Source organism: Colletotrichum aenigma (assembly GCF_013390185.1).
Source record: "Colletotrichum aenigma strain Cg56 chromosome Unknown KSG_Cg56_contig03, whole genome shotgun sequence".
NCBI classification, from domain to species: domain Eukaryota; kingdom Fungi; phylum Ascomycota; class Sordariomycetes; order Glomerellales; family Glomerellaceae; genus Colletotrichum; species Colletotrichum aenigma.
Genome location: NW_023500909.1, coordinates 4,567,319 through 4,589,326, shown reverse-complemented (window position 1 = coordinate 4,589,326; position 22,008 = coordinate 4,567,319). Strand labels below are relative to the sequence as shown.

Below are 22,008 nucleotides of genomic sequence, written 5' to 3'. Positions count from 1 at the left end.
GTACTTTAGCTGCCACCTCCCCCTCTACCCGGACTGTCAGAACACCTGCAACACCCGCCCATCATGTCAAAAAGAGGAGCCGCCGCCGCCGACCAGGTCGTGAAGCTCATCGTCGGCGCCGGCCAGGCGAGTCCCAGTCCCCCCGTCGGTCCTGCGCTGGGTAGCAAGGGTGTGAAGTCGATGGACTTTTGCAAGGTGAGGCTGCCCGCCCTCGATCCCTCGATCCCAATGCTGCGACGAACACATGGCCACCTGCTGCCCAACAACCGTGCTCTGTTCTTTCTAGGTGGCATCGGTTCGACCATGCCTTGGAAGACATCAATGCTAACGGAGCTTTCGATATAGGAGTTCAATGCAAGGACGGCAAACTTCATCGTCGGCACGCCGATGCCCTGCCGAGTCATGGTTCGCGGCGACCGCTCATTTCACTTCGACATCCGAACGCCGCAGACATCGTGGCTGTTGCTGAACGCCGCCGAGGTGCCGATTGTGCCAGTTGGCAACAAGAAGAAGAGGAAGGGCGCATCGAACCCCGGCAAGGAGACAGTCGGCACCCTCAGCTTGAAGCACGTGTACGAGATCGCCAAGATCAAGCAATCCGAGACGCGCCTGTCAGGCCTCAGCCTCGAGTCCCACTGCAGGTCCATCATCTACCAGTGCAGGACGATTGGCCTCAATGTCGTGCCATAGGGTGATCACTCTCGCCCACAACCTCGCCAAATCGATTTTCTACGTTACATACCCTCATCAAAAACGGAGGCAGGCGCGGAAACTATCCAATTGTATACCATCTCCCTCACCAAGAAAAGAGCGCCTGTGTTGTTGTATTATATCGGAGAGAGACGGGGTAGAATAGTAACAGGGAAGATTGTACGTTGTAAGATGCAATGAGAAATTTCAACAGCCAAATTGTGGCAGATGGCTGCCACGCTTCTTACGTTGGTCGCGTGGTTTAGCGGCAATTGCGACAGGAAGCGGCTGCGGTTCTGGTGTATGCGTGCTTAGTTCCGAGTAGGCACTGACCTCGACCATGTGTCTCGTCTTGGGAGAGCTGAAGTCTGTTCTCGCGTTCTTGCATGTCTCCAATGACTCTGGGCTGGTTAGCTGTCCGTGGGCAATCGAAACGACTAGCGGAGTGTCCGATGGTTCGGAATAAGCTTGACAGAAGGTCGAATAGACTATGACGAAATTCAAGCTGCAACAATACGGTCTGTGAGCTGTGTAGGTCGGATTGGCCAGAGTCTAATACGGGGCGAGAGGGGAGAACTCTCCATGAGCCGAGCTCCTGGATGTGTGAGAAGGTCGATCAGAGGTCCAGAACGAGAATACAAGCGGATTGCCAGCGCATCAGTGGGGAATCTTGGGTTTAAGTGCCAGAAGCTTCGTGCAAATCGAGATCACATTTGGGGAGTTGGTTCAGATGCAAATGTGTGAGGTTAAGCCAAGTCATGTGCTGCAAGGTACTGGCTGCTGAGCTGCGTAGCGCTGACGTTACCTAAGGTACGATGAGTGTGTGAGGGAGTTCCCATGCTTTTGGTTATGTAAGGCGAGTAAGAGCCGAAGTTACCTTGAGGAACGAACGGTGCAGCGCCGGCGCTTCGAAGCAGGCAACCAGCTTTGCATAGAGTTCCATCCTCAGCTTCCCCGCTGGGTGCGACGAGGAGAGAGGTCCAGGCCCAGGCAATCGTCCAGGTTCAGCGTCGACTGCCTGCTGGCTTGCTTGCATCGAAGCCCACCTTGCCCCTGGAAAGCGGCGCTGTACCTGGGCAAACGGTTCCATCGCATCGCATCGACCTGTCAGCTGCACAAGAGGGCTTCCAAGGCTTCGCCAGGGTGGAACCGATTCGATGCCGGACACATGTGACGGAACAATGGCTGTTTTCATGCTGCAGTTAGCTGCAACACATCAGCACCTACGCCACAGTGCTGGGCTCGTCGCCGGGTCGGGCTGGAACCGGAGTTGCGGCGGTACTGCGGTACGTCTCGGTATGTAAGTACTGGTGAAGTGAGTGAGTGATTGACCGGGCCTGTGGAGGTCTTGGTCCGTCTGTTCCTGTCAATCACTTCATCAGAACCCCGTCTGTTAGCCGAGAGCTGACAGAGAGCTGCTTCGTCGCGGCTCGTGTAAGCCGAAGGATGACGGGATAATGGTGGGAAGACGGGACGTGCATCTGGCATCCACGTTCTTTCGTTTGTTGTGAGGGAGGGCGACGACGGGTTTGGATTGGTCTGGGTTGTTTGCTGTTGAGCTTGACTCGTTCATCCCGGTCCAAAGGAGTGGTTTGCATTGCCAAATAAGACGGCGGGCAATACCTAATAGGTGTTTACGCGGGAGGGAGGGGGTGATTCATGGATGCCAGGAGGAAGGAAGTTGGAGGCGAGGAAAGAGAAAATTCTTTCCATCCATTGTAGTCATTGATGGGGTGGGACGGACCGAACAGCAAACAGCCAAGACCCGGCTGTCAATATCGATTTTGTCTTGGGGTCCTGTGAGATTCGTAGAATTGGACAAGTACCTTGCTGCATGTGTCACGGCTGCAAAGCCGAGAAAAAGGACAAGCCCTCAAGGGGGGGAAAATAGAACATCGAACATTCCGATCACCAGACAGGAAGGCTTCCAAACAGGCAGGGCAAGACAGGGCAGCAGGGCAGAACAGCAGGGCCTTGCGGCTGGGTCCTGATGCAGATACGCGCAATGCATCCATGATTTGGGGGGGCTGCCAAGTATTGCTCCCGTTTCCTAGGCAGTTTCCAAGCGGCCCCAAGCCGACTCCCGACCTGCCCCCAGTGGTCTTCAGCGGTTCCACAACCCAGAAGCCCAGAAGAAGGCCGAAAAGGCTCCATTCCGGTGTTACGGTGTCTTATCCAGCCCACCGCTCCCCCCGATAAGGGACGCCGGCCCCGACCAGTCAGCTTGTATCTTTTTCCCTCTCATCAGCCTGTGAAGGGACTGGGAGTACCGGGTACCTCCTCCCGTCGCCCTCTGACTGGCGGCGCGGGTTGACGGGCAACTAGAAGGACCCGTACCTTTTGAGAATCTGATGCAGCAGAAAAGGTCCAGTCACGATGCCGACCTCTTCCATACCTCCGACCTACCTAACTGAGGCAAGTAGGTACTTTCACACACGCTTACTTAGCCTTTGGGCAGGCAAGCACGGCATAGTAAGTACTTACACACAAGTACTCGCTCACCTGCACAAGGCTTGGTATTACACAGCGACTGCGATGCGGATGCGACTGCGACCACAACTGCTACAAGTCACAAGTGACCCATGCGGTGCATTTTAGCTGTAGTCAGAGCCCCACCATCCGCAATTGGCGGCATCCACACACACTCTCTCGCTGCCCGTCGTGTCCCTGGGTATCCGTACTTTTCTCTTTCCCAAGCCCGACTTTGTGTGTGAATTTGTTTGATTTCTTCCCACTTGCCTCAACTCTCCCCGCCTCAAACACCAGCCTTTACCAAACGACACGCCCGAGTAGACTATCGTCATCCTTTCAGTCGGGGTCATGGCCGCCCCGTCTCCCCCTCGCGATCCTCAGAAGGAGGAAATCAAAGTCCCAGGTACAAACGCCCTATCCATCCGTCTGTTCCGGAGCGCAACCCCGCCCTCGGTTCATCTGTTGCGCATGTCACAGTCACACAGCACCAGCACCAGCACCCGTACCAGCGCAGCAAGCAAAGCACAGCATAGCAGCACCTTGGAGGAGCGCGCCCAGGCAGTCTACCTCAGTCCGGCCGATCCTCCTCTCACCCTTCACCCAACAGACAGACAGACAGACAGATGCCCATGCCCACCCTCGCTCAAAGCCAAAGCCCAAGCTCATGCCCAAGAAATCTCGTGCTGACCGCTGCGCTTGTCGCAATGCCCAGAAATCACACCCAACGCGCTCAATACCTCCTCCGATACCGACAAAGACGACAAGATGCCCCCTCAGGATGCGCCCGCCGTCCGCTTCGCTTCTTCCGTCCAGGAGATTACGCCTACCGTCACCACGACATCACCAACCGACACCCAGTCGCTCATCGATGCCGCTCTCGGAGACGCTTCTCTCTCAGAGGTCACCCCCGATCAGCTGAGAGCTCTTTCCAAGTCCCTCCAAGGAGCACCGTTGCAGCAGCGCCGGATGAACGTCTTTGGCTTTGAGCCATACTCGCTGCCCGCATCACGCGTATGTACATCTCATGCCCATTTCGTCCTCTCACATCCTTAGCTTGGAGTATCTTGACGTCGTCTGCTTTTTGCTTGGGCTTTCGCCCCAGATGCTCTACGTTTCAAAGCACATACCTCCCGTCCTTCCTGCCTTACCCCTCCACCTATACCACCAACACCGCCTCAATGTTTAGGCCCCTCTTCCCCGGACACATCGTATGCTGCACAACCACCAAGGACTGGTCTCAATGGCGCCTCTAAGCAGAGGCATCCTTGAAAAGTCTCTTGCCTTGCCTCAAGCCAGCTATTCCAACCTGCCATGTCCACTGCGTCGCACACGCCAGCCTGCACCACCGGCTCTTACTGACATCTCTCCCCTTCGACCAGGTCTGCTCGCGCGAAGAAGAGTCCGACAACAGCAGGCTCCCGACCCCGAATTCCAGTGGTCCAAAATCGCCGCGTTTTGGTCCGGTGCACCCGATGCAGTCACCTCCCCTGACCCCGGCGGGTACCGACCCTCAAGATCCGACCAAGAAGAGCGTTAGCCATGACGATGCCCGGAAGACCACCTCGAGTGAGCCTCAGGTTATTACCCCACAGGCTTCTTCTTCTCATGACACCTCGCCCCCGTCGTCGACAAGAAAGAGCATGCCGGTCCGCGCAAAGTCGACCGAGCAAGTTGCTCAACGATCAGCATCCGCAGAAGACAGAGACCACGACGCGAGATCGCACAGGAAAGGCATGTTCTCTATCGGCCCCGGCGGATCCGTGCCTGTCTCCCGAGAATCTAGTCCATCTCGGGCTTCAATGTACTACTCCAAGCCGATGACACCCGGCGGAGATGCCAACGACCCGTATGCCGCCCACAAGCGCCAACCCCAAGCTCCAAATCCTCAACGTGGGGCTATCGACTCGAGATTCGTCTTCTCCAGGAGAAAGAACAAGCATGGGTCCCCTTCTGGCTCAACGTCAAGCCTTGGTCGTACTACCGACAAGCGTCACTCAGGGATATTGGGCAATCTGAAGGGTCACGGTGATGAGCTGCAGGTCCCTCACGACGATGCGGCTAGCATCTCTAGCCGACAAGGGTCATTTGCGGACTTGAAGAGATTTTTCAAGGTCGGCGGTCACCACAAGATGAAGAGGGAAGCTTCACCCTCTTCGATTCGCTCTGGCGCCAAGACTCCACCTACAAGGTCTTCTACCCATCAGCTGCCCTTTGGTGACGATCATGGATTGACCTCGAAGTACGGCAAGCTCGGCAGGGTCCTTGGATCTGGCGCCGGCGGATCTGTGAGGTTGATGAAGAGGAGCGAGGACGGCGTGGTTTTTGCGGTCAAGGAGTTCCGTCCCAGACATTCTTACGAGACCGAGAAGGAGTATGTGAAGAAGTTGACCGCCGAGTTCTGCGTTGGTTCCACTCTACACCACGGCAACGTCATCGAAACCCTTGATATACTCCAGGAGAAGGGCAAATGGTACGAGGTGATGGAATACGCACCTTACGATCTCTTTGCCTGTGTCATGACTGGTAGGATGACACGTGAAGAGGTCGGCTGCTGTTTCCTGCAGATCCTCAACGGCGTGACATATCTACACAGCATGGGTCTGGCTCATCGGGATTTGAAGCTTGACAACGTCGTGGTTAGTGAGCACGGTATCATGAAGATCATCGACTTTGGCAGTGCCCATGTCTTCAAGTATCCGTTTGAGAACGATATTGTTCTTGCCTCAGGTTAGTAGCTACGCTTGCTTACCGTGACTAAAAGCTAACTTTAGCAGGCATCGTGGGTTCGGACCCGTATTTGGCCCCTGAAGTCTACGACGAGCGAAAGTACGACCCTCAGGCCGTTGACATCTGGTCTCTCGCAATCATCTACTGTTGTATGAGTCTGCGCAGGTTTCCTTGGAAGGTTCCTCGTATGACCGACAACTCATTCAAGCTGTTTGCGGCTGAGCCGACTCCGGGTCACGATCCGAAAAAGCTGATCATGCCGTCCAAGTCAACCAACGACCTCTCAAATACACCGCAACGGGATATGTTTGAGGATGGCAAACACGAACACAAGCACCATCACAAGTCGGAACACAAAGAAAAGGAAAGCGAGGCCCAGCCCGCTCAGGGCACCACCACCACGACCGTTTCCTCGGGCAAATCCGACGGGCAGCAGCCAGAGAAGAAGGAGGTCATCAGGGGCCCATGGAGAATTCTGCGCCTACTTCCCCGCGAGAGCCGACACATTATCGGACGCATGCTTGAGATCAAGGTCAAGCAGCGAGCGACGATGCAGGACATCATGGAGGAGCCTTGGGTTGCGAATACGGTCATTTGCCAACAGCCCGAGCCGGGTCGTGTCATTCACGCTGAAGACCACGTTCACACTCTGGAGCCGCCGGCGCCCCAGAAATAGACGGCGAGACATGGGTTCCGAATGAAGTTGAAATTGCATGTTGATCCCGGCGTTTAGGATATCAGGGAAGGAGAGCGGAACTGGGATTGGGCGCGGGTGAGAATTGGCATGGCATGAGCGCCCCGAGGGTGACGATACAGCGATGACTCTCTTATTTAGAGCGGGTGATTTGGGTGTTGCGTTCAGAACAGTGTAGATGGCAGCGGTAGCTCACGGGCTTGTATCATTTCAATGACATTAGATAGGTAGATAATAGTAGTTGGTGTGAGACGACAGTGATCTGACCTTCTGCTTGTGATCGTGTGAAAGCGACTTGCCTAATCTGGCAAACAAGGTGTGATGCGGCTTATCTGCTTATCGTTGACATGATGTCGCGATTCCGCGATCTGATTTGCGAAGTCGGAATGAGCCGCCGTCCTTCCTCGGCCCGACGAGGGGTTGGACTGGACGGTGGTGGTGGGGCACCGGGAAAATCTTTCGGCCGATCGACCCAAAAAATTGTCGACTTTCTGGAAGCTCTTGGAATAGCTTCAAGGCATAAAGTTCGTTCCCCGTACCCGCCTCCCAAACTCGTTGTCCATCCACTTTTCCTCCTCACGTTGCAGTTGCGTTTCAGTCACCGATCAATTTCAACCGTCACAATGGTACGTTGCGCCCCTCCGTCTTGCGATTTAGCAGTCATACGGCGTGGTGTTTCTGTTGTTCTGCACCCAATGCCTTTTGGAAGGACGCCAATTGACGGCGCTTTTGCGCTGTCCTTAACATGGAAGAATTGAGAATGTAGTCTAACGCACCATGAATACAGGCCACCTCCGTCCGCTCCATCCGCGCCCTCGTGCCCCTCCTGGACCGCGTCCTCGTCCAGCGCGTCAAGGCCGAGACCAAGACCGCCAGCGGCATCTTCCTGCCCGAGTCCAGCGTCAAGGAGCTCAACGAGGCCAAGGTCCTCGCCGTCGGCCCCGGCGCCCTCGACAAGAAGGGCAACAGACTACCCATGGGCGTCGCCCAGGGTGACCGTGTTCTGATTCCTCAGGTAAGCTTTCCCCTCTCTTTGGAAACACGGCGATGGGTGACGGGACGTGGACAAGAATGCTGACGAGGTCCAATGCAGTTCGGCGGTTCCCCCGTCAAGGTCGGCGAGGAGGAGTACCAGCTCTTCCGCGACAGCGAGTAAGTTTGCCCTTCCTCTCCCACAGGCGTCATCAGGCGCCTGCACATAGATATGCTTTCCTGCGGTAGTCTCGGGGAAGAAGCGAAGATCATGTTTTGAAGACCGAACGATGGCTGACTGGGTGTGCGCTTCAGGATTCTGGCCAAGATCAACGAGTCCTAAGGAAATGTAATTGTAAGGATATGATAATGTAAAACAAACAAAAATCAACTTCCCCGGATCAAAAAAAGAGGATACCCCACGATTTCAACGATTTCTTGGCGTGTACAATACTGTGTATCAAAAGGAAACAAAACTTCTTAACTCTCTTCCCTCAAAAAGCGAGCAGCATGAATACGCAAGAGGACAAGGGACGATTTGCTATTGTGTTAGCATTTTTGGCATAGATTAGGTGTTATGTTTGGGTATACTCGTAGCTTCCGTGGGCGTTTGGACGAAAGAAGGCGAGGTGGCATCGGAGGAGCTGACGACGGTTGAGCTTCAACTAGACCAACTCAGCTCTCATCGGCCTCTGACCCGGATTACCTGCCCTCTTTGGAGAACCCCGCGCAGTTTGACTCATGACAAAACCTTCTCCCCTCTCCAAGATGGTCGCCATTCTCGCCTAAACAGTGCATTATGTGTGTGAGTTCAATAACAATAGTGTCTCGAACACCTCCCAATGACATTCCACGACATGGCGTACGTCATCTACTCGCTACACTGACGGCTTGTCCCCTTTTTGCCAAGACCGAAGGGGTTGGACGAAGGACGGTCTCTGAGGCAGAGGAGCTGCGCTAGAGAGGCAATGTCGCTCGCATATTGTCTGTTCTTTTGGACCGGTGTGCAACAATGCGTTTCTTCCGTGCATTTGTCCCATTCCACGGCCCGTATTGTTGTTCGTAAAGAAAGGAAAAAGTGAATCAAGTGGCTTGCGTATTGTTTCTTCTACTCTCCCCAGGTCTGCACATACACGAGCTCGGACCGGGCGAGGATCTACTTTGCATACGAATCGGCGTCATTGGAGAGGCATGGGAGTTGGCGATTCAGTGAGAGTGACACAGCCGCTGCGGCTGCGGCTGCGCTGTGCTGCGGTCCGCCAATGATATGGAGAGGAACGGGGCTCGGCGAGTGCCCGAGTCAATCAGTTTTACCAGACTGTTCTGTTTGTGTGTTTGTGTATGTAGTGCGGAAACTGAAAGCGCTGCAGCGGATGCCCGTCGGATAGTAGGTAGTCAGAGTGACGAATCATTAGCAAACAGATGAATATACGCATATTGAATGCCCATGTGGATGGTATGGATTCATGTGTTAGTTAATTAGACGGGGATTGAGAATTCGGCCAAACAAAGCAACGAGGCCACTGAGCGATAAACAAAACACACAGGAACAAGGGTGATGAGATATGGATAATGGTGAACGGGAACGAGTGAATGAACGAGCGAATCGGAGCAGGGAAGCGAGAAGTGGGAGTCCGAGATGTGGACGGAATTGCACCCACGGGAGACCCGGAGTTCCCACCTCCTATTTTCACACGCAGTAAAAAAAAAACCGAACCATGGCCCATGGGTCGAAGACTCGAACTGGGCAAGGCATTGTGCAGCGAGATTTGAGGTTCGCGACCTGCTTGATGGTTTTTTTCCTTCTGCCCTTCTCCTCCCTGCTGTGCGTGCGTATGTACTCCTTGCTGCGTCTAGACAAGCGCCAGCGTCTCGGCATCGGAACGACGGAGATCGAATCGCAGCTTGTTTCTCATCGGCTTCTGAAATCTGATTCAGGGGGGCAGGGCGGCTGATGGTGCTCGATGTGGGGGAGGAAAGGAGCGCAGTAGTTGAATAGAATAGACTGGCGGCTGCGTGGCTCCAGCTGCCAATCGGGAGGCGTTTGCATGTCTCCTCTGGCGCGCGATCTGGGAAACGGAGCAGCCTCAAACATCGGACGGGGCCCGGGGGAGGGAGAGTGTGCATTGGGTGTTTGCTGTTCAGTGCAGCCGGCAGCAGTTTGCGCACTCTCCCGTCTCCCGTCTGCCGTCGCAATGTTGCGGTGCCATCAATCAAGAAATCTCACGGAGACAGGGAAAGCCGCTGATGACGGCGCTGGCGCGTGCGAGTCCACGTTTCCACCGTCCACGAGTCCAGTTCCCAGAACCAAGGTTCTAGCTTGTAAAGCCGTCTCCGTCGACAACGTGTACCGTCACTAATGAGCCCACTGTTTTGTGGTTTCGTCACGTTGTGTTTCCTTGGTCCGTTCGTTCTGGCCGCCTCTGTGTTTGCTTGTTCGGGTCGCAGGCCCAGTTTTAGGGTGTCAAGCTTAAGGGCTTAAGTTGCTTAAGTGCGTTTGAGAAGGAGGAGAAATATAGGGGAGGTACCCAGTGCAGCATCCATCACCCACGGCAAATGTTTCCCAACGGCCCTCGTCCGTTTACCTCCCCTCCCCCCTAACGTTAAGCTTACTGTTTACACTACTGCAAGGCACGCACACTGGACGAACCTGTAGCGCGTGTCTTTTGGGAGGCTTGAAGCTCGCCGGGAAGACAGATCAGCCATAATCCGTCAACGTGCCCGTCACCCAATATCGGGCATCAGCCGACGGGGGTACGGGCACTGATAGTCAGGAGTTGATTGGAATGTCTCGCTCGCTTCCTTCGTTTGTTCGTCGCTTTTTCTCCTTCTAGATCACCTTCAGACGAACCGTCTAATAACGGCCCCCTTCCCGCCACCCTAGCAGGATCAGGTAAGCTGCCAACCAACAATGCCGTAGGTTACATTCACAGTCTGGAGTCAGCCTGGCCCCCTTCACGTCGGGCTTTCGCGACGTCGTCGTCGTCGTCGAAAACCACCCCCAAAAACCGCCAAGATGGCTAAGCTGTCACTTCTCCTCAGTCTTCCCCCTGCCCCTGGGGTCCAGGTTTCCCCCTCGACGAGGAAATCAGCGCTGGCGCGTTGCTCCAGTCTGAATTGTTTGATTCCTTGGAAAAGCGAGGGTCAGAAGGGACCCGCTCCGAATCTGTCATTTCGGCTTCCGATATTGCTGGAGCCTGCTGTCGACAAGCTTCAGGGGATCGACGCCCGGCTGGAGGACGCGGCGCAATGCGATGGAAATCAGCACGCCACTTCAGCCTCCTCGGGAGACCCTCCGCCATCACATTTCATCGGGGAGAATCAAGGGGAAAAAAAAAAAATTCGTTCTAGTGCGGACCCTCTCATCTGCATCCTTCAGAGTCTAGACGGTCTGTCTGCCCTGGTCCCATCCCGTCTCCCGAGATCGAATGTGAGAGAAACCACAAGAGAGATGAGAACATGATTGGGAGGAAGAGGGGAAGGGCCAGAGTCCAACAAGACTGTGCAAAGGCCGGCGGATCCTCAAGGCTGAAGGTGAGGGAATTCATCCCATGGTACGGATGCGGATATCTGTATTGTGTTGCTATCCCTGGATGCTGTTATCGGTACCTGCCAGGGGTGGAAGGTAAGGCAGGGTAAGATGGGATGAGATGCATCATACCCAAGGTCCCAGAACGCAACCCTAAAAAAGAGCTGCAAACCAGCGCGCGTCCATTCGCCCGGCCTCGGGCTGTTTATCGTGTCGATCATGTTTGTCGTTTCTTGTCTGACGCTGCCGCTGCAACTGCAGTCTGCACCATCACTGCACCATCACCGCACCACTGCAACCCAAAGCAGCGCATGCGTACCGCCCGTACCTGGTGCCTGACAGACAGGCTACAGCAGCGACTCAGGGCCCTTAGGTCTTCTGCTTTAATTCCCCGAGCAGAAGACCTAGAGAGCCCTGCCCTGGAGAGAGAGAGAGACGCTAAGAGAAGGCGCCCCGCTCCGGCGCCGCCCCTCCTCCGTTTCATCTTTCCCTCCCCGTTTGCCCGCTAGCGCACGCCACGGCACCCTGCAATATGAAATCGAAGGCAACCCGTAGGCTTGTTTTGCCCAACACCTGGCCCGGGACTGCCATCGGCTTCTCTTGGCATGGGCCAGCGTTGCAGCAGTCCTGGGTTCCCGGACGCCGTGGCCATGATCTGACCCTCTCTGCTGGGTACCATACGCCGTCCGTACCTTACCTGACCGTCTCATTGAGCAGCACCAGCTTTCTTTCTCTGTTTCTTTTACTCCGTCCGCCAGCGGCAATTTGCTGCTGTTTGCTGATGAGCTCCTCCTGCTCCCCAATTCCTCCTCGGCAGAACTGCGCGCTGGCGCCTCTGCATGTAACCTGCAAGGCGGGAACATGGGGGCCTCTGCACCGAGCATGGGGGCGGGCTGAAAGCACACTGGACAGAGACGAGATGAGATGGAGACTTGGGCTATTCCCAGGGCCCTACCCTGGGACCATGCAGGAGCGGACCTGCAGGTCCAAAGGGGGTGCAAGCGGGTTGATTGAGTGAATCTGGGTGAGTGAGTGAGCGAATAGCTACACGAGTACACTCTCTCTCCCTGACCTGAGTCCCTCGCTCACCCTCTCCCAGTCCAGTCCCAACTCCCAAGACCACCCAAACGCTCCTAGCCCTCCCGTGGACCAGGCACCATGACTCCATCCAACAGGATGACGAGGGCGGCTGCAAAGCCCTGGCTACTCCCTTTTTTAAAATCGGGCCTAGTTTTTGGCTGACTTGTCATGGAAGGCTGGGGTTATGGTCTGTTGGTTGGATGATATAAACCCATCGAGGCATCTCGCCCTCGATAACGGGCCTCCCTTCTTGCTCTCCTGGCTCCATCGACTTTCTGTACACCACAGCTGGCCGCTGATACCACACTCCCTTCTTGTTCGTCTCTGCTCAGTCTGAACGAACGTTCCATTCCTTATACAGAAAACATATCTCGGGCCAAGTCCTTTTTTTGCACTTGCCCTTCATTCACTCCACTTCTTCTCATCGAGAAAAGTTGCTGTTGAACAGTCCGCTCCTTGCACACACATCGTCTAAGCCAAGCGCTTGAACAACCCATTCACGGTCCTTCCCTCTAGACCTTCGAACCCTTTTCGACCTCGACCAAACTTCGATCTCGGAAGCTTCGACTCTCAGCAGGCCTGCTACAGAAATATCGCATTCGATCAGCATTACTTCTTGCACAAAAGTCAACAACAGGATACCCACCTTTTTTGCCCACCATGCAGTTCCTCACCGTCGCCCTGGCCATGGCCTCCGTCGCCAACGCCCACACCATGCTCTCCAAGCTCTACATCAACGGCGAGTCTGAGGGAGATGCCACCTGTATCCGTACCCCCATGGAGGGAGACATCGCCACCTCTCCCGTCGCCGGCCTGACCAGCGACGACATGGCTTGCGGTAAGTTCTTTTCCTGATCCATCGTGCTTCTAGCGTCTCCACCAAAATCCCAGACGACGCTCAGACTTACACGCATCCAAAAACAACATCGCGAGATTGATACTGACGCACTCGCAGGCAAGGATGGTGCCAACGCCGTCGCCTACGTCTGCCCCGCCGCCGGCAGCTCCAAGCTCACCTTCGAGTTCCGCCAGTGGCCCGACGCCCGCCAGTCCGGCTCCATCGACCCCTCCCACAGAGGTCCCGTCTCCGTCTACCTCAAGAAGGTCGACGACATGTTCATCTCCGCTGCTGCCGGCTCTGGCTGGTTCAAGATCTGGGATGACGGTCTCGACAGCGAGGGCAAGTGGGGTGTCGACAGGCTCATCGCCAACAACGGTCTCCTGACCGTCGAGCTTCCCTCCGGCCTCCCTGCCGGTTACTACCTCGCCCGTCCTGAGATTCTCGCTCTCCACCAGGCCGTCTCCCTCAAGGACCCCCAGTACTACGTCGGCTGCGCCCAGATCTACATTGAGGACGGCCCCTCCGGATCCCTCGACATCCCCTCCGAGTACGCCGTCAGCATCCCCGGCTACGTTGACGGCTCCGAGCCCGGCAACAACTGGAACCTCTACGACAGCTCCCAGAACCCCTCCACCACCTACACTGTCCCCGGCCCCAAGCCCTACAGCCCTAGCGGTTCCTCCTCCGGCGTCATGGCTCTCGCCGCCAAGGACATCGAGGGCGCCGTCCCTGCCAACTGCCTCCTGAAGGTTGGCAACTGGTGCGGTGTCCCCCTCGAGACCTACAGCACGCAGGTGGGCTGCTGGGACCAGGTCGACGCCTGCTACGCCCAGGGTGAGAAGTGCTTCGCCTCCGCTCCCCCCACCGGCTCCAAGAACTGCGACGCCTGGAACTCGGGCATGTGCAAGGTCATCTCCGACCAGTGCACCGCCGGCAACTGGAACGGCCCCCCGGAGAACCAGATTTCTGCCACCACCGTCCCCGCCCCCGGTGCCATCCCCGAAGCCGTGAACCTCGCCCTCCTCGGCTCCTCCGCCTCCTCCAACACCGGTTCTTCCGCCGCCTCCTCTGCTGCCCCCGTCTCTTCCACCCCCATCGCTTCCTCCACCCCCATCGCCGCTGCCTCCACCCCTGCCGCCTCCGCCGAGTACGCCGCCGAGGACCCCGTCGCCACCTCTGCTCCCGCCGTCAAGCCCACCGCCGTCGCCTCCTCCGCTGCCCCCGCCGCGCCCAGCGCCACCGGCGGCGCTTCCAACGTCTCCACCGACGGCAAGTGCGGCTCCGCCGCCAACGGCCAGACCTGCTCCGGCAGCGGCTTCGGATACTGCTGCTCGCCCATGGGCACCTGCGGCAGCAGCATGCGCCACTGCGGCTGCGGCTGCGACTCCGCCTTCGGCCTCTGCCTCGACAAGTACCAGAACAAGGGCGGCAACAGCAAGCGCCACGTCGCTGCTCACGCCAAGGCTCACCACCGCCACTAAGCGGTTCGCTGCCCTTCAACGCCTTTTTTACACTCGCATCACGTTTTCATCGACGTTATGTGGCATTATGACGATATGAAAGATTCATTGCAAAAAGAGACACCACCGACTTTCGCTTCGACAGACTCTGTACTTTAGGGACCAAACTGGGCTTTTTGGGGAGATGGGGAGAAGTTTATTTTTTTTTTTCAACGGGCATACCATTCACACAACGGCCGGGTAGCATTCAAATTCTTTTTTATCTTTTGAGAAAGAGCAATGTGTAAAACACGGCAACGGAACGAGACAAAAGGGTGACACACGTCGTGTCTCTTGCATTGGGTTTCTGGTGTTTCGTATTCCTTGTTTCTTCGTGCCATTCTTGTACATACTCTGATACATTCGAAACCAAAACATTTCTATGGGAAACTTCATGCTGTTGTTGAACTAAGTTCCCGTGATTATGCCGCGTATAATGTTGTAGTCTGATGAGATACTTCTTGGTCCATTGCGAGGATAGAGAATACGCTCATCATCTCTACGTACGTGACAAGCGCTCTCCTACTCCACGACGTATCTTTGATTAGGAGAAGTTCTGGTTTTAAGTCTCGTAACCGTCGTTCATGTAACATTATCTCGTTCTTATAGCCGCTGGTTCGGCACCAGCTAAGCAACTCATGCTTCTCGGCCTCCGGAAGAGGATCCATACCGCCGTGCCCGCGACGGCTGCGTGCGGTATAAGCCGGGCTGTAAAGATCAGGCAGCCAAGCATAGCAAAGCTGCCACCGTCTCCCTTTCCCTGACTATAGCTGAAGGTGAAACTGAGGGTGCGAGATGAGGTGCGTCGTCTGTTTATCACACTGATTCCCTAAGGCTTAGGTTTGATCCCTCTATCTGCGGACATCTTCATCGTAGGCTTAGAGGTGTTAATGAGATAGAATGGCCAGTCGACAATCCTTACTTACATACGTTCATTCTATTATATGTGAAGTCCTGCAGTGGATCGTGAGAGGACAGAGCTTGTGCTTCTTCTAGCTACGTCTCGGTATGTTGAGCAGTATCTCAAAGCTGCCTAGTCCTTTGATACACAATGTTACTGTGATTCGTTCGAGGCCTGGCATCGTTTGTCATCTCATCCATTCGTCCGTTATATTGTGAGAATACACGCAAGATGAGTAGATGTATCTGACGGATACGTGAGATCGGCTGAGAGTCGGGTCTTTGGTTGAACAATCAAGTCGCTTCACTGGGCTGAAACATTGACATGGTGGCGGTTCTGAGTCCCATTTGCCCTGTGACTTTGTTTAATGAGCTTTGTCTTTGTTATATATTATTACTTCGTTTAGCGTAGGATCTTGGAGTTAGTGTTTCGGAGTAGACGTCCTTCAACAGTGACAGTTGATTGGCATCTTCTGTGGGAGCTATAAAATAGCAACTTCTACGTTGCTAATTCACAACTTATCGAATCTATTTTGTCTAAAGCTTGTCTTTATCCAGATAGAGACATGACACAACGAGAAGTGCCTATGTTGACAGCACTCCAATAGGCCACTGGTGGTTTGACCTTGAGAGAAAAGACTGCAGCTATGAGTAAAGCTTTGCCCCTGAGAGACCCCATGAATAATTACGAAATACACCAGTGAGGTTGATGAATGATAGAGGTGTCAGACGACACATGGGAGTCTGGACCAAAGTTGGTTTGAGAGAAAGTCCAGCCATTCGTCTGATGAGACAGACGTTGGGGAACGCAGCAGAAAAGCATGAATGCGTCCCTTTTTATACCCTCGTATCAACGTCCTTTCCATGACTGACAGGACTTATCAGTTGCTCCGGGTAGTAATTTGGTAAGGGTCTGTCTAATTCATATAAATGAATACCCGCGATACCATAATGGCAATATCAACAACCATGTACTCTATCCAGTGCCTCGCGGTTCTAGAATGGTTGAAACCATCTTGAAACCTCCCTATCCACAGTCAAGACACCCGCCGGGTGTTAGTTGTGTATCACTGTTCCAGAGACCGTGAAGACTGTCGTCTTTGATATATACATCTCGACTCACTGCATACGAGCAAAATCAGCGCCCAAACAGCCTGACGAGCCAAGACCTTCTTCAAATGGTGCCTCTATCACGAACACACATAGATCTCGGCGTCCTGGTCACGGTGACAGCCGGCCGCTTCTGAAGCGGTGTATCTGTGGCATTTAGAGCTACGCAGACGTGACCTTCTTATTCTCGTATTTTCCCTCATGATATCGATGCCCTAGAGGTGTCCCAAAGTCCCTAGTTGCTGTGTTGATGTTAAAGACGAGAAATGCCAAATGTGTTTCAATGTACCATGGCACATAGCGGGCGTCTATTTGATACACCATTAGGACAACTCGATTCACTCGAACAAGCCAATGACTTCGCCTGTGTAATGTTCTACAGAAGATTGAATCGTCTTCGATACCCCATAACTAAGGGCGCAGACCAACGGGTGAATTCATGCTCGTATCATCGACTCTGTCGCTCGCCAATCTCTCGCGCTTATAGACATAAATACCCTTACAAAACACAGTGACTTCGCTCAAAGGTCACAAGAAGGGAACCCCATAAGAAGAGAACTTCGGGATTGCGACTTGAGCTTCCTTTAATCCAAGACAAACATGACTCTCATCTGGTTTGTTCGTTCATGGGACAGGCAGCTTGGACGCGAGGCTTTATGCGATGGCCCTCGCCTACCGCAAATCCAAGGGCGGAGCCGGTAGGGCTGGACTTAATTCATCGAATGCTGCAGGAAGAAATCATCCTTACGGAATCTTACTCGGAATGGTGCGAGAGAGAGCTGTATATATGCAAGCCATCATAAGCCACATCTTTCTTCGGCGACAAATGTTTCTAGGGTACACCGTGTGCTCTCTTGGTCATTCGAAGGCCCATTGTCCCGTCACATATATAATGTTCCGGCATGAACGCTCGAAAGATTCTTGCCGGCCCACTTCGTACTCGTATACAACGGCGAGCATGAAGGAAGACGAGGATGGCTGCCGTCACGCCTGCTTAGGTCGATACTTCCTCGTCTACACGAACACATAGAGATTGTAGACCAGGTACTCTTGGAATCTGAGGAGCGACCACGACGTCCCCGATGATTGCTCGGAAGTTTTCCAACGACGAGTCCGCTGATAAGTGACCACCATTGCGAGTGTGGTTCTCGTCCTCGTTGACACCAGAATGGGAGGAGTACTTAAAAGCGGACATGAATCCTGAGATTACTCACCGAGACCCCGCCAATACCACGTCCAGTTTCTGGAGTGCAGCATCCTGGAGACAAAGACACTGAGAGGCGAGCCGATATCTCGCAACAGATCTCATGGCTGTGACCAACCTGTGAGGTTTGACAATGACTGCGCCATTCATCAGTGAGCCTCGGAATAGATGGTAAGCGACGAAGGTGACGGAAAACGACGCACGTGGCTGCCTCGACTTCATCGAGGGCAAGTGCGGAGTACGGGATTGGAGCTTTTGCTGATGGTTGAAGCCATGGAGTTTTGCTTTTATTCAGGACAAGAAGCCACTGTTGAAAATTAGTATGCCACGCAGCTGATGGTAATTTCGTTTTATGCAGCTAGTTGTAGCCGATGGTTTTCGCCTGACCACCCGGTCGTCAGCACCTCGAGACCTAGGTTGAGAGTGAGAGAACTCTCGGATGAGATGCGGTCAAGAGTGGTCAAACGGTATAAATAAGTGAACCGGGATTAGTAGCAACAGCAGCAGCAAGAAATGTCGTGCTACCATTGTTACGATCTTGGCACCCAGGCCGTACCTGCGTAGAAGCATAGTCTTGAGTTGAGATAGCATAGGGGAGTAGAGTAGTGCGCGAATTATAACTCTCCCTAGACACCATAACTTCATCGAATAAGGCGATGGCAGAAGTGAAGGTGGACAGCGCTTGTAATTGTGACTTGAGCCACGACTTCAGAAAGTCTCAGTTAAGATATTGGTCAACCATATTAAGATTGGTCGTGGATTCTTTGAAGAGCGAACAAAAGACCCCACTGGCGACCACAATCAGCCACAATGCTTCTTGCGGCCGTAGCACAAGTTTGCGGATAGCAATCAAGTGCTTTATACGATCTTCATGTATGGGAATGCAGACGGCGTCTACCCGATCAATCAACGAGTTTCCTTCAGTTCGACGGTTGGGGGGGGGGGCTGGGTTATTTGTCAGAGCTGGTCAATGTTATTAGAGTATTGCGATTCGCTAGAGTCGCTCATTCAGAGCGCGAGGCGTTCAGGCAGTGACCATGATATCGTCGACTGGAAAACTTTGTACTCATTCATTCATGTCTTGCCAAGCGACCGATCACGAAATTTCCATGGCCAAAGATGTCATAAGTCATAATAATGGTGTTGCAGTATCTAATCCCCGTCTCAGCTGGTTTCTCGCACCCGCACTAAGCGAAACCCTTCAAGCCTGTAAAGGAAAGAAAGGGAAAAAAAAAACCACCCATCGCCACATATCTGCTCAACATACAGAAAGAAAATGACAAAAGATGTAGAGACCGACCAACGTGGGACTCGAACCCACAACCTTCAGCTATCGACCCTGAGACCCTGTAAGGGGTCTCTAGGTAGGAGGCTGACGCGCTACCATTGCGCCAGCCGGCCAAGTGAAGCGAATTGACTCGCTGTTGACGTCAGGCCAGCTGAGCATGCTTATATACCCCGCAATGGGTAGCTACGTGGGGTCGTGCGTGCTTTCTTGGCGGCACAGCTGGAGCTTGCGTGAAGTTTCGAGGCGAAGCTGTTTGCGCCAGAGGCAATATGAACAAGTTCTGGCAGTTTTTCAGGTTGTAATTGATGCCATTGTGACCAGTGGCCCAATTTGTTCTTGGCGGGAAAGCGATTCGTCTCTGTCTTCCCCGACATATGCGCCTGTTAAACAGATGGCAGACGCATGACCGAAAAAGCTCTCACTGTCCGTTTCTGCAAGGCATCTCGCCAGGCAGACAAGGTACTAACTCTACCATGCCTTCGCGAATTCGACTACTCTATTCAGCGCATCCTCATTCAATTCCTCCCTTTTCGACATGTGGCTCATAAGCTATACAGACAGCAGTGGCATAGTCCCCATCATGGCTAATCGTAATCTTGGCCTCCTGCGCCCGCTCGCCTTCCTTCGCACCCTTAATCACAGCCACAGGCGGCCCGCTCCCGTTCGCGTTCGCCTGCCCCTCGACCAGTGTCTTTCTCAAGATGGTGATGTCGTGGAAGGTCAGGCGTCTCTGAATGTGTGCCTTGATCGTGGCCTCTTTCGCGGCGAATCTGCATGAGACGGGCAGAGACCTGTTGTTAGCTCAACGAGCCCTGCTGGACAGGTAGAGGTGGATGGTACGGAGTGCGATGCGCGTACCTTCCAGCCACGAATGAGGCCTTCTTCCACAAATGCTTTTGCGCCTTCAAGTCTTCGATGCCGTTTTCTTGGGATTTATGGGGGTTTGGCGGGGCGTTGTTCTCTGATCCGCTTGGAATCAGGTGCAGTTCATCTTTGGTGAATATACGCTCGATAAATCTTGGCCCGCGGGGGGTTGCCAAAATTCGGGCAATGCGGGAGATCTGGCAAATATCATTCCCAACATTGAAGGGAAAGGGAAATGCCCTCGGGCTCATGGTAACCCTGCACTGCACGACACCCGAGTGAGGCAGCAACTCAGGTGGTGAACAGACAGAAGTCCACAAAAGATGATTGACAGGTTCGCAAGGTGAGCACGGGGACGATCAGCTATTCCTTATCAAGACTAGTGCATCACGATAACAAGCTATCGGGCGATAGCGATAACGATAAGACCGACAGCTACGTCATCCTCTGCGTTTCGCACCCTTTTGCCTGGTCAACCAAATGGGATATTACCGTCTCTCCTACGCATGCGTGACCAAAAGAATGCTATTTACATGCCATCCCACCAATGATCCAGTTGTCATAGCAATTTTGAAAGCAAGTTTTCGATGCCCACGCCCTTCCGTGGGTCCTTCTTTTCCTCTTAACACCTCGTTTGTACCTGTTCTTGACTCTATCGGTGCTTCTGTGAACAACACCCAGGTCAGAGGTTGCTTGTCTGGTTGGTTGTTGCAGAATTCTGAATCTACTGGTCGTCGGCCAAAAGAGGGGCACGCTCCTGGTCGGCCGGAGCGGAGCGGCGGGGCCAGGAGTACTCCTTGCCAGACCAAGCAGGGTAGGCAATGACGAGGGTCGAGACGAAGAGGACGGCCATGATGGTGAAGGCAAAGATCCACTGGAAGGCAATAACCTTGTCGTAGAACTGAGCAACACCGATGGCGGCGGACAAAACGCTGAGAGAGAAGCCCATAGTGTAATCCTGCGACAAGTTAGTTGAGTGGATCGAATTGCCTTCTCATGCCAAACTTACCTTGTAGATAGTGATGAAGAAGCCACCGTAGACAAGGATGGACCAAATGAAGATATTGCCGAAGATGCGGGCAACGAGGTTTTCGGGGTCGTGGACCATGATCGCACCGTTCCAGTAGATGGCAACAAAGGTCCATGCCAAGGGAGCAGACACGACGGGCCAGTGGATGAAACGAGGATATGTGTTGTGGCGGAAGTACAGCGAAGACAGGTTGGCGAAGTTGATGATCAAGATAAGCTCGGCCCAGACGAAGTGGGAGCGCACGAATAGCATGACGAAGGCGAAGTGGAGCAGGTTGTGGAAGATGAAGTGAGAACCGACGCTCGCAGCAGCGTTCACGTAGTCGGTGTTGCTGGAGAAGAGGTGGGCGACGTAGCCGATCTGGAGGATGAAGAGAACAATCCTAGGATAGTCAATACCACGCACCCTCTTGCGATTCTTCCATGCTTACCAGTAGATATCAACAATGGTCGCGTTCAAAGTGAAGGCGGTGCGGTACAGGTAGTTCTGATCCCATATTCTCCTGCGGATCGTGAAGCCATCGTGAGGCTCGTTGGTGACGTAGTACAGGGTGACGACCAGGGCGAGAAGCCAAGACAAGATGGACAGGACTTTGTATGTCGTGATGGAACCAGCGCTATGAGACTCCTTCTTAGAGAAGGGGTTCACTGGGGGCAGATTAGCAAGCTGTAGCAAGCGAAGGACAAGACGACGACATACATGCGTTGATACGCTCCGAGGCGGTAGGCATCGTGACGCGAGCTTGTAAATCGCGAGGTGGTGAAATAAGTCGAATTTGTTCCCAGCGGTCCTCAATCCACAGTTAGCTTTCAATGAAGCTATTGATGGTTGTGCAGCGAGGTCGTGTTGGAAGCAGGAGAGATGGCGCAAGTTAGATGGGCGGCAGGCGGGTAGCATTTAAACGAGCAGGTAAAGAAACATGGATGGTAGCTGGGATGCGAAATCTGCGGGGAAGCAACTCGCCACAGGCACATTAGCGTGTAACGCAGATGCAAGAGACGTACCTTCCCTGGCGCAAGCCGGAAAGGAAGGTAGGTGCTGAGGGCATGGGCTGCATGTACATCGGCTTCTCTTTCTCTTTCACTTTCATATCGACATGCGTGGGCCG

General features: G+C 54.0%; 6 protein-coding genes across 6 annotated transcripts; 4 read left to right on the top strand and 2 right to left on the bottom strand.

Moving 5' to 3' along the window:
• Positions 1 to 63: 63 nt before the first annotated feature.
• CGCA056_v005192 (54S ribosomal protein L19) lies at positions 64 to 690 on the top strand (the record flags this gene model as incomplete). Its single annotated transcript, XM_037320445.1, has 2 exons — positions 64 to 195; positions 346 to 690. The coding sequence occupies 2 exons, from the start codon at positions 64 to 66 to the stop codon at positions 688 to 690; spliced, it is 477 nt and encodes a 158-aa protein (XP_037180660.1).
• A 3,237-nt stretch (positions 691 to 3,927) lies between these two features.
• On the top strand, positions 3,928 to 6,565 carry oca2 (Serine/threonine-protein kinase oca2; the record flags this gene model as incomplete). Its single annotated transcript, XM_037320444.1, has 3 exons — positions 3,928 to 4,173; positions 4,542 to 5,889; positions 5,937 to 6,565. The coding sequence occupies 3 exons, from the start codon at positions 3,928 to 3,930 to the stop codon at positions 6,563 to 6,565; spliced, it is 2,223 nt and encodes a 740-aa protein (XP_037180663.1).
• A 641-nt stretch (positions 6,566 to 7,206) lies between these two features.
• Positions 7,207 to 7,898, top strand: CGCA056_v005190 (10 kDa heat shock protein; the record flags this gene model as incomplete). The annotated part of the gene is made up of 4 exons (XM_037320443.1): positions 7,207 to 7,209; positions 7,371 to 7,598; positions 7,677 to 7,735; positions 7,871 to 7,898. The coding sequence occupies 4 exons, from the start codon at positions 7,207 to 7,209 to the stop codon at positions 7,896 to 7,898; spliced, it is 318 nt and encodes a 105-aa protein (XP_037180662.1).
• A 4,926-nt stretch (positions 7,899 to 12,824) lies between these two features.
• Positions 12,825 to 14,486, top strand: eglD-10 (putative endo-beta-1,4-glucanase D; the record flags this gene model as incomplete). The annotated part of the gene is made up of 2 exons (XM_037320442.1): positions 12,825 to 13,002; positions 13,120 to 14,486. 2 exons carry the CDS (start codon positions 12,825 to 12,827, stop codon positions 14,484 to 14,486), a joined length of 1,545 nt encoding a protein of 514 aa, XP_037181464.1.
• A 5,031-nt stretch (positions 14,487 to 19,517) lies between these two features.
• acpS (Holo-[acyl-carrier-protein] synthase) lies at positions 19,518 to 20,121 on the bottom strand (the record flags this gene model as incomplete). The annotated part of the gene is made up of 2 exons (XM_037320441.1): positions 19,518 to 19,797; positions 19,865 to 20,121. The coding sequence occupies 2 exons, from the start codon at positions 20,119 to 20,121 to the stop codon at positions 19,518 to 19,520; spliced, it is 537 nt and encodes a 178-aa protein (XP_037181465.1).
• Positions 20,122 to 20,594: 473 nt separating this feature from the next.
• Positions 20,595 to 21,630, bottom strand: CGCA056_v005187 (uncharacterized protein; the record flags this gene model as incomplete). Its single annotated transcript, XM_037320440.1, has 4 exons — positions 20,595 to 20,828; positions 20,880 to 21,282; positions 21,331 to 21,547; positions 21,600 to 21,630. 4 exons carry the CDS (start codon positions 21,628 to 21,630, stop codon positions 20,595 to 20,597), a joined length of 885 nt encoding a protein of 294 aa, XP_037181458.1.
• Between the last annotated feature and the right edge of the window lie 378 nt (positions 21,631 to 22,008).